Source organism: Megachile rotundata, unplaced genomic scaffold (assembly GCF_050947335.1).
Source record: "Megachile rotundata isolate GNS110a unplaced genomic scaffold, iyMegRotu1 scaffold0260, whole genome shotgun sequence".
Lineage (NCBI taxonomy): Eukaryota > Metazoa > Arthropoda > Insecta > Hymenoptera > Megachilidae > Megachile > Megachile rotundata.
The window spans coordinates 27,610-40,326 of record NW_027473557.1 but is presented as its reverse complement, the minus strand read 5'-3'; the positions used below and the strand labels follow the sequence as shown (position 1 = coordinate 40,326).

The 12,717-nt window shown below is 30.2% G+C and overlaps 1 protein-coding gene across 1 annotated transcript; it reads right to left on the bottom strand.

Moving 5' to 3' along the window:
- Window positions 1-1,051: 1,051 nt before the first annotated feature.
- Window positions 1,052-2,283, bottom strand: LOC143266335 (uncharacterized). The gene has a single exon (XM_076541938.1). The coding sequence runs from the start codon at window positions 1,880-1,882 to the stop codon at window positions 1,052-1,054; it is 831 nt and encodes a 276-aa protein (XP_076398053.1). The 5' UTR covers window positions 1,883-2,283.
- Between the last annotated feature and the right edge of the window lie 10,434 nt (window positions 2,284-12,717).

Genomic DNA, 12,717 nt, shown 5'->3' with positions numbered 1-12,717 from the left:
TTTAATCGTGCGAAAAGTTGTTTCAAATGCGACTTGTGTTCTTCCTCATTATCGGACGCGACCAAAATATCATCCAAATACGCGTACGCAAAATCTAATCCGCGTAGTACAGAATCTATAAAACGTTGAAACGTTTGGGCTGCGTTTCTCAATCCAAACGGCATAGAGGTATACTCGAATAACCCGAACGGTGTCGTAATTGCGGTTTTCGGTACATCGTCAGGATGGACTGGAATTTGATGATACGCCCTAACCAAATCTACGGTCGAAAATACGGATTTTCCGTCTAAGGATCGCGAAAAATCCTCTATATGTGGTATCGGATACCTATCAGGAATCGTCCGAGCGTTTAAGGCACGATAGTCGCCGCAAGGTCTCCATCCATTGTCCTTCTTCGAGACTATGTGCAGAGCTGATGCCCATTGACTCTTAGAAGGACGTATATGGCCTAGATTTAACAGCTTCTCGAATTCGGTTTTCGCAATACTATACATGTCTTTAGATAACCTACGGGGTTTACAAAACGTTGGCGGACCGGGAATTGTCTTTATATAATGGACGACGTCGTGTTTCGACTTACGGACAGTGGTGGTGGGTCGGACGATGTCTGGAAATTCTTCCAGCATCCGCTCGTACGGTGAAGTTCCAACTATCGTCTTTACCGATTCGATGCTGTCCCTCGCTGCTCTGCCGATGACTGCGAGCGAAGTCGTCTGGTCCAGCAACCGGCGATACTTCAAATCCACCAACAGTCCGAAATGGCTCAGGAAATCTGCCCCGATGATCGGCTTCGAAACATCCGCAATGATGAAGTCCCAAGTAAATACCCGACGTAGTCCCAGATTCACGTTGATTGTCCGCACGCCGTAGGTACTTATCGTCGATCCGTTCGCCGCGTACATTTCGTACTTCACCTTGTCAACTCGGCCTTTAACTCGTGTACGAGGATATACACAAAGGTCCGAGCCCGTGTCGATAAGAAATTCCTCCTTTGCTTCCTTATCAACTAGATAAAGGCGGCTTGACCGGATGCAATCACTAGATGCCGCATTCAGTGACGCTTGTCCCCGTTTCCCGTCGTGAAGTTACACGGAGGGCGACATCGTGTGGATTCGGTCCCGAAAATCCTGTGGTACCAGCAATGCTTCTTCCCGGCTGGTGAATTTCCACGCTTAAAACTGCGCGAACGAGATCGGCGACGAAAGTTCTTTGCAGGCTGGTGATCCACGCGGCTCCGTCTCAATTCAGCCACTTCCAATGCCAAATCGTTGAGACGTCGTGACACCTGGTCCAGCACTGATTCTTGCTGTACACTGGCAACCTGCGCTGCTCCCGAATTTTCGCGAATTTGGTCCGCTATTTCAGCTAATTTGCTTAGCGGCAAGTCCGGCTGCGAGTTCACAATCGCGCGTGTCATTGTCGGCAATCTACGCGACCACAAAGTCCTTAAAAACTCCTCAGAAACGGTTGTCCCTGCGAGGTTCTGCATGTGTCGCAGAAATTGAGATGGGGTCCTGTCACCCATCTCCTCCTTTGCCAACAGCCGCTCGATGCGCTCACCTTGGGATGCTGTGAGCCGACGGATTAGCTCCTTCTTCAGCGTTTCATACTTATCAGTTTCCGGCGGTTTGTCGAAAATGTCCTGCACTTCCGCGGCATATTTTGACTCAAGTTGCGACATAACATAATAAAATTTCGTACTGTCCACTGTCACGCCACTTAACACAAATTGAGCCTCAATTTGGTGAAACCAGACTGCTGGTTGCTCGGGCCAGAACGGCGGAACGCGAATACCAACGCGACTCACTTCTGGCATCGCGGCGGAGTCTTCAGATACACTACTACCCGTCGCGGAAGTTGCCTGATTCCTCGTCATAGGCATTTTGCACACTGAATTTAAACTTTAACTAACTACAGAAAAACTAATTGTGATCACGTCGGTGGTTACCACTTTAGGTGTGGGTTGCGTGTTTGAAATGAAACACAAGAGTTGCGTTTTCCTGCGAACTTTTTTCTATTTTCCTTGCGGACTTTTAACTTACTATATCCTTGCGCTAGAGTCTCGCGTTTTTAAAATCTATGCTTTACGCTAGGCCAACCCCCGAATAAGTGGGGTTAACCAATTAGAGAAACCTAAATCCCGCCAAATCGTACGACCTCCCTCTTATGCCCGAAGCACGCTTCCTTGAAGCGGGGGTACGATTTGACGGGGGTGCGTTTGCTGGTAAAGGTGGCAACGCAGCGGAATTTCCCCGGGCCCTAGGTCAGCTACGCGGATAGCTGATGGTCGCTTGACCTCTCGTCGCAGGCCCACGGGGAAACCCAGAGTTTATGACGCTTAAGCGTTTTACTGTTGAGACCGTTGGCAAAATTCTAAGTACGGTCATGCTTTCACTAAAAATTCTAAAACGGTTTCCTCAAAAACAGTTCCGCTGTCGTCCCTGTCATAAACCGTGCTAGCCGTTTGCACGTTAACAAGCTATATACAAAATTTACAAATTTATAGCTAGCCGCTACAAGAGCAATAAGTACAGTAATTGTCGTTCTATCGATCATATGTGCATAATATGGCTAATAATATGAGTTAGATTGATAATAATAACAGTAATAAGTACAGTAATTGTCGTTCTATCGATAATATAAGCATAATATGGCTAATAATATGAGTTAGATCGATAATGATAAGAGTAATAAGTACAGTAATTGTCGTTCTATCGATCATATATGCATAATATGGCTAATAATATGAGTTAGATTGATAATAGTAAGTGTAATAAGTATAGTAATTGTCGTTCTATCTATCATATATGCATAATATGGCTAATAATATGAGTTAGATTGATAATTATAACAGTAATAAGTACAGTAATTGTCGTTCTATCGATAGTATAAGCATAATATGGCTAATAATATGAGTTAGATCGATAATGATAAGAGTAATAAGTACAGTAATTGTCGTTCTATCGATCATATATGCATAATATGGCTAATAACATGAGTAAGATTGATAATAATAATAGTAATAAGTACTGTAATTGTCGTTCTATCGATAATATAAGCATAATATGGCTAATAATATGAGTAAGATTTATAATAATAATAGTAATAAGTATAGTAATTGTCGTTCTATCGATCATTTAAGCATAATATGGCGAATAATATGAGTTAGATTGATAATAATAACAGTAATAAGTACTGCAATTGTCGTTCTATCGATAATATAAGCATAATATGGCTAATAATATGAGTTAGATCGATAATGATAAGAGCAATAAGTACAGTAATTGTCGTTCTATCGATCATATATGCATAATATGGCTAATAATACGAGTTAGATTGATAATAGTAAGTGTAATAAGTATAGTAATTGTCGTTCCATCGATCATATATGCATAATATGGCTAATAATATGAGTTAGATTGATAATAATAACAGTAATAAGTACAGTAATTGTCGTTCTATCGATAATATAAGCATAATATGGCTAATGATATGAGTTAGATCGATAATGATAAGAGTAATAAGTACAGTAATTGTCGTTCTATCGATCATATATGCATAATATGGCTAATGATATGAGTAAGATTGATAATAATAATAGTAATAAGTATAGTAATTGTCGTTCTATCGATCATTTAAGCATAATATGGCTAATAATATGAGTTAGATTGATAACAGTAAGTGTAATAAGTATAGTAATTGTCGTTCTGTCGATCATATATGCATAATATGGCTAATAATATGAGTAAGATTGATAATAATAATAGTAATAAGTATAGTAATTGTCGTTCTATCGATCATTTAAGCATAATATGGTTAATAATATGAGTTAGATTGATAATAGTAAGAGTAATAAGTATAGTAATTGTCGTTCTATCGATCATATAAGCATAATATGGCTAATAATATGAGTTAGATTGATAATAATAAGAGTAATAAATATAGTAATTGTCGTTCTATCGATCATTTAAGCATAATATGGCTAATAATATGAGTTAGATTGATAATAATAAGAGTAATGAGTATAGTAATTGTAGTTCTATCGATCGTATCTGCATAATATGGTTAATAATATGAGTTAGATTCATAATAATAAGAGCAATAAGTATAGTAATTGTCGTTCTATCGATCATTTAAGCATAATATGGCTAATAATATGAGTTAGGTTGATAAAAATAAGAATAATAAGTACAGTAATTGTCGTTCTATCGATCATATAAGCATAATATGGCTAATAATATGAGTTAGATTGATAATAATAACAGTAATACGTATAGTAATTGTCGTTCTATCGATCATATCTGCATAATATGGCTAATAATATGAGTAAGATTTATAATAATAATAGTAATAAGTATAGTATTTGTCGTTCTATCAATCATATAAGCATAATATGGCTAATAATTTGAGTTAGATCGATAATGATAAGAGTAATAAGTACAGTAATTGTCGTTCTATCGATCATATAAGCATAATATGGCTAATAATATGAGTTAGGTTGATAATAATAAGAGTAATAAGTATAGTAAATGTCGTGTTATCGATCATATCTGCATAATATTGTTAATAATATGAGTTAGATTGATAATAGTGAGTGTAATAAGTATAGTAATTGTCGTTCTATCGATAATATAAGCATAATATGGCTAATAATATGAGTTAGATCGATAATGATAAGAGTAATAAGTACAGTAATTGTCGTTCTATCGATCATATATGCATAATATGGCTAATAATATGAGTAAGATTGATAATAATAATAGTAATAGGTATAGTAATTGTCGTTCTATCGATCATTTAAGCATAATATGGCTAATAATATGAGTTAGATTGATAACAGTAAGTGTAATAAGTATAGTAATTGTCGTTCTGTCGATCATATATGCATAATATGGCTAATAATATGAGTTAGATCGATAATGATAAGAGCAATAAGTACAGTAATTGTCGTTCTATCGATCATATAAGCATAATATGGCTAATAATATGAGTTAGATTGATAATAATAATAGTAATAAGTATAGTAATTGTCGTTCTATCGATCATTTAAGCATAATATGGCTAATAATATGAGTTAGATTGATAACAGTAAGTGTAATAAGTATAGTAATTGTCGTTCTGTCGATCATATATGCATAATATGGCTAATAATATGAGTAAGATTGATAATAATAATAGTAATAAGTATAGTAATTGTCGTTCTATCGATCATTTAAGCATAATATGGTTAATAATATGAGTTAGATTGATAATAGTAAGTGTAATAAGTATAGTAATTGTCGTTCCATCGATCATATATGCATAATATGGCTAATAATATGAGTTAGATTGATAATGATAAGAGTAATAAGTACAGTAATTGTCGTTCTATCGATCATATATGCATAATATGGCTAATAATATGAGTAAGATTGATAATAATAATAGTAATAAGTATAGTAATTGTCGTTCTATCGATCATTTAAGCATAATATGGCTAATAATATGAGTTAGATTGATAACAGTAAGTGTAATAAGTATAGTAATTGCCGTTCTGTCGATCATATACGCATAATATGGCTAATAATATGAGTTAGATTGATAATAATAAGAGTAGTGAGTATAGTAATTCTCGTTCTATCGATCATATAAGCATAATATGGCTAATAATATGAGTTAGATTGATAATAATAAGAGTAATAAATATAGTAATTGTCGTTCTATCGATCATTTAAGCATAATATGGCTAATAATATGAGTTAGATTGATAATAATAAGAGTAATGAGTATAGTAATTGTAGTTCTATCGATCATATCTGCATAATATGGTTAATAATATGAGTTAGATTCATAATAATAAGAGTAATAAGTATAGTAATTGTCGTTCTATCGATCATTTAAGCATAATATGGCTAATAATATGAGTTAGGTTGATAAAAATGAGAATAATAAGTATAGTAATTGTCGTTCTGTCGACCATATAAGCATAATATGGCTAATAATATGAGTTAGATTGATAATAATAAGAGTAATAAGTATAGTAATTGTCGTTCTATCGATCATTTAAGCATAATACGGCTAATAATATGAGTTAGATTGATAATAATAAGAGTAATAAGTATAGTAATTGTAGTTCTATCGATCGTATCTGCATAATATGGTTAATAATATGTGTTAGACTCATAATAATAAGAGTAATAAGTATAGTAATTGTCGTTCTATCGATCATTTAAGCATAATATGGCTAATAATATGAGTTAGGTTGATAATAGTAAGAATAGTGAGTATAGTAATTGTCGTTCTATCGATCATATAACCATAATATGGCTAATAATATGAGTTAGATTGATAACAGTAAGTGTAATAAGTATAGTAATTGTCGTTCTATCGATCATATAAGCATAATATGGCTAATAATATGAGTTAGATTGATAATAATAAGAGTAATAAATATAGTAATTGTCGTTCTATCGATCATTTAAGCATAATATGGCTAGTAATATGAGTTAGATTGATAATAGTAAGTGTAATAAGTATAGTAATTGTCGTTCTATCGATCATATATGCATAATATGGCTAATAATATGAGTTAGATTGATAATAATAACAGTAATAAGTACAGTAATTGTCGTTCTATCGATAATATAAGCATAATATGGCTAATAATATGAGTTAGATCGATAATGATAAGAGTAATAAGTACAGTAATTGTCGTTCTATCGATCATATATGCATAATATGGCTAATAATATGAGTAAGATTGATAATAATAATAGTAATAAGTATAGTAATTGTCGTTCTATCGATCATTTAAGCATAATATGGCTAATAATATGAGTTAGATTGATAACAGTAAGTGTAATAAGTATAGTAATTGTCGTTCTATCGATCATTTAAGCATAATATGGTTAATAATATGAGTTAGATTGATAATAGTAAGAGTAATAAGTATAGTAATTGTCGTTCTATCGATCATATAAGCATAATATGGCTAGTAATATGAGTTAGATTGATAACAGTAAGTGTAATAAGTATAGTAATTGTCGTTCTGTCGATCATATAAGCATAATATGGCTAATAATATGAGTTAGATCGATAATGATAAGAGCAATAAGTACAGTAATTGTCGTTCTATCGATCATATGTGCATAATATGGCTAATAATATGAGTTAGATCGATAATGATAAGAGTAATAAGTACAGTAATTGTCGTTCTATCGATCATATATGCATAATATGGCTAATCATGTGAGTTAGATTGATAATAGTAGGTGTAATAAGTATAGTAAATGTCGTGCTATCGATCATATCTGCATAATATTGTTAATAATATGAGTTAGATTGATAATAGTGAGTGTAATAAGTATAGTAATTGTCGTTCTATCGATCATATCTGCATAATATGGCTAATAATATGAGTAAGATTTATAATAATAATAGTAATAAGTATAGTATTTGTCGTTCTATCAATCATATAAGCATAATATGGCTAATAATTTGAGTTAGATCGATAATGATAAGAGTAATAAGTACAGTAATTGTCGTTCTATCGATCATATAAGCATAATATGGCTAATAATATGAGTTAGATTGATAATAATAAGAGTAATGAGTATAGTAATTGTAGTTCTATCGATCATATCTGCATAATATGGTTAATAATATGAGTTAGATTCATAATAATAAGTGTAATAAGTATAGTAATTGTCGTTCTATCGATCATTTAAGCATAATATGGCTAATAATATGACTTAGGTTGATAAAAATAAGAATAATAAGTATAGTAATTGTCGTTCTATCGATCATATAAGCATAATATGGTTAATAATATGAGTTAGATTGATAATAGTAAGAGTAATAAGTATAGTAATTGTCGTTCTATCGATCATATAAGCATAATATGGCTAGTAATATGAGTTAGATTGATAACAGTAAGTGTAATAAGTATAGTAATTGTCGTTCTGTCGATCATATAAGCATAATATGGCTAATAATATGAGTTAGATCGATAATGATAAGAGCAATAAGTACAGTAATTGTCGTTCTATCGATCATATGTGCATAATATGGCTAATAATATGAGTTAGATCGATAATGATAAGAGTAATAAGTACAGTAATTGTCGTTCTATCGATCATATCTGCATAATATGGCTAATCATGTGAGTTAGATTGATAATAGTAGGTGTAATAAGTATAGTAAATGTCGTGCTATCGATCATATCTGCATAATATTGTTAATAATATGAGTTAGATTGATAATAGTGAGTGTAATAAGTATAGTAATTGTCGTTCTATCGATCATATCTGCATAATATGGCTAATAATATGAGTAAGATTTATAATAATAATAGTAATAAGTATAGTATTTGTCGTTCTATCAATCATATAAGCATAATATGGCTAATAATTTGAGTTAGATTGATAATAATAATAGTAATAAGTATAGTAATTGTCGTTCTATCGATCATTTAAGCATAATATGGCTAATAATATGAGTTAGATTGATAACAGTAAGTGTAATAAGTATAGTAATTGTCGTTCTGTCGATCATATATGCATAATATGGCTAATAATATGAGTAAGATTGATAATAATAATAGTAATAAGTATAGTAATTGTCGTTCTATCGATCATTTAAGCATAATATGGTTAATAATATGAGTTAGATTGATAACAGTAAGAGTAATAAGTATAGTAATTGTCGTTCTATCGATCATATATGCATAATATGGCTAATAATATGAGTTAGATTGATAATAATAACAGTAATAAGTACAGTAATTGTCGTTCTATCGATAGTATAAGCATAATATGGCTAATAATATGAGTTAGATCGATAACGATAAGAGTAATAAGTACAGTAATTGTCGTTCTATCGATCATATATGCATAATAAGGCTAATAATATGAGTAAGATTGATAATAATAATAGTAATAAGTATAGTAATTGTCGTTCTATCGATCATTTAAGCATAATATTGTTAATAATATGAGTTTGAGTGATAATAGTAAGAGTAATAAGTATAGTAATTGTCGTTCTATCGATCATATAAGCATAATATGGCTAATAATATGAGTTAGAATGATAATAGTAAGTGTAATAAGTATAGTAATTGTCGTTCTGTCGATCATATACGCATAATATGGCTAATAATATGAGTTAGATTGATAATAATAAGAGTAGTGAGTATAGTAATTCTCGTTCTATCGATCATATAAGCATAATATGGCTAATAATATGAGTTAGATTGATAATAATAAGAGTAATAAGTATAGTAATTGTCGTTCTATCGATCATTTAAGCTTAATATGGTTAATAATATGAGTTAGATTGATAACAGTAAGAGTAATAAGTATAGTAATTGTCGTTCTATCGATCATATATGCATAATATGGCTAATAATATGAGTTAGATTGATAATAATAACAGTAATAAGTACAGTAATTGTCGTTCTATCGATAGTATAAGCATAATATGGCTAATAATATGAGTTAGATCGATAACGATAAGAGTAATAAGTACAGTAATTGTCGTTCTATCGATCATATATGCATAATAAGGCTAATAATATGAGTAAGATTGATAATAATAATAGTAATAAGTATAGTAATTGTCGTTCTATCGATCATTTAAGCATAATATTGTTAATAATATGAGTTTGAGTGATAATAGTAAGAGTAATAAGTATAGTAATTGTCGTTCTATCGATCATATAAGCATAATATGGCTAATAATATGAGTTAGAATGATAATAGTAAGTGTAATAAGAATAGTAATTGTCGTTCTGTCGATCATATACGCATAATATGGCTAATAATATGAGTTAGATTGATAATAATAAGAGTAGTGAGTATAGTAATTCTCGTTCTATCGATCATATAAGCATAATATGGCTAATAATATGAGTTAGATTGATAATAATAAGAGTAATAAATATAGTAATTGTCGTTCTATCGATCATTTAAGCATAATATGGCTAATAATATGAGTTAGGTTGATAAAAATAAGAATAATAAGTATAGTAATTGTCGTTCTATCGATCATATAAGCATAATATGGCTAATAATATGAGTTAGGTTGATAATAATAAGAGTAATAAGTATAGTAAATGTCGTGCTATCGATCATATCTGCATAATATTGTTAATAATATGAGTTAGATTGATAACAGTAAGTGTAATAAGTATAGTAATTGTCGTTCTGTCGATCATATAAGCATAATATGGCTAATAATATGAGTTAGATTGATAATAATAAGAGCAGTGAGTATAGTAATTGTCGTTCTATCGATCATATAAGCATAATATGGCTAATAATATGAGTTAGATTGATAATGATAAGAGTAATAAGTACAGTAATTGTCGTTCTATCGATCATATCTGCATAATATGGCTAATCATGTGAGTTAGATTGATAATAGTAGGTGTAATAAGTATAGTAAATGTCGTGCTATCGATCATATCTGCATAATATTGTTAATAATATGAGTTAGATTGATAATAGTGAGTGTAATAAGTATAGTAATTGTCGTTCTATCGATCATATCTGCATAATATGGCTAATAATATGAGTAAGATTTATAATAATAATAGTAATAAGTATAGTATTTGTCGTTCTATCAATCATATAAGCATAATATGGCTAATAATTTGAGTTAGATCGATAATGATAAGAGTAATAAGTACAGTAATTGTCGTTCTATCGATCATATAAGCATAATATGGCTAATAATATGAGTTAGATTGATAATAATAATAGTAATAAGTATAGTAATAGTCGTTCTATCGATCATTTAAGCATAATATGGCTAATAATATGAGTTAGATTGATAACAGTAAGTGTAATAAGTATAGTAATTGTCGTTCTGTCGATCATATATGCATAATATGGCTAATAATATGAGTAAGATTGATAATAATAATAGTAATAAGTATAGTAATTGTCGTTCTATCGATCATTTAAGCATAATATGGTTAATAATATGAGTTAGATTGATAACAGTAAGAGTAATAAGTATAGTATTGTCGTTCTATCGATCATATATGCATAATATGGCTAATAATATGAGTTAGATTGATAATAATAACAGTAATAAGTACAGTAATTGTCGTTCTATCGATAGTATAAGCATAATATGGCTAATAATATGAGTTAGATCGATAACGATAAGAGTAATAAGTACAGTAATTGTCGTTCTATCGATCATATATGCATAATAAGGCTAATAATATGAGTAAGATTGATAATAATAATAGTAATAAGTATAGTAATTGTCGTTCTATCGATCATTTAAGCATAATATTGTTAATAATATGAGTTTGAGTGATAATAGTAAGAGTAATAAGTATAGTAATTGTCGTTCTATCGATCATATAAGCATAATATGGCTAATAATATGAGTTAGAATGATAATAGTAAGTGTAATAAGTATAGTAATTGTCGTTCTGTCGATCATATACGCATAATATGGCTAATAATATGAGTTAGATTGATAATAATAAGAGTAGTGAGTATAGTAATTCTCGTTCTATCGATCATATAAGCATAATATGGCTAATAATATGAGTTAGATTGATAATAATAAGAGTAATAAGTATAGTAATTGTCGTTCTATCGATCATTTAAGCTTAATATGGTTAATAATATGAGTTAGATTGATAACAGTAAGAGTAATAAGTATAGTAATTGTCGTTCTATCGATCATATATGCATAATATGGCTAATAATATGAGTTAGATTGATAATAATAACAGTAATAAGTACAGTAATTGTCGTTCTATCGATAGTATAAGCATAATATGGCTAATAATATGAGTTAGATCGATAACGATAAGAGTAATAAGTACAGTAATTGTCGTTCTATCGATCATATATGCATAATAAGGCTAATAATATGAGTAAGATTGATAATAATAATAGTAATAAGTATAGTAATTGTCGTTCTATCGATCATTTAAGCATAATATTGTTAATAATATGAGTTTGAGTGATAATAGTAAGAGTAATAAGTATAGTAATTGTCGTTCTATCGATCATATAAGCATAATATGGCTAATAATATGAGTTAGAATGATAATAGTAAGTGTAATAAGTACAGTAATTGTCGTTCTGTCGATCATATACGCATAATATGGCTAATAATATGAGTTAGATTGATAATAATAAGAGTAGTGAGTATAGTAATTCTCGTTCTATCGATCATATAAGCATAATATGGCTAATAATATGAGTTAGATTGATAATAATAAAAGTAATAAATATAGTAATTGTCGTTCTATCGATCATTTAAGCATAATATGGCTAATAATATGAGTTAGGTTGATAAAAATAAGAATAATAAGTATAGTAATTGTCGTTCTATCGATCATATAAGCATAATATGGCTAATAATATGAGTTAGGTTGATAATAATAAGAGTAATAAGTATAGTAAATGTCGTGCTATCGATCATATCTGCATAATATGGCTAATAATATGAGTTAGGTTGATAAAAATAAGAATAATAAGTATAGTAATTGTCGTTCTATCGATCATATAAGCATAACATGGCTAATAATATGAGTTAGGTTGATAAAAATAAGAATAATAAGTATAGTAATTGTCGTTCTGTCGATCATATAAGCATAATATGGCTAATAATATGAGTTAGATTGATAATAATAAGAGCAATAAGTATAGTAATTGTCGTTCTATCGATCATTTAAGCATAATACGGCTAATAATATGAGTTAGATTG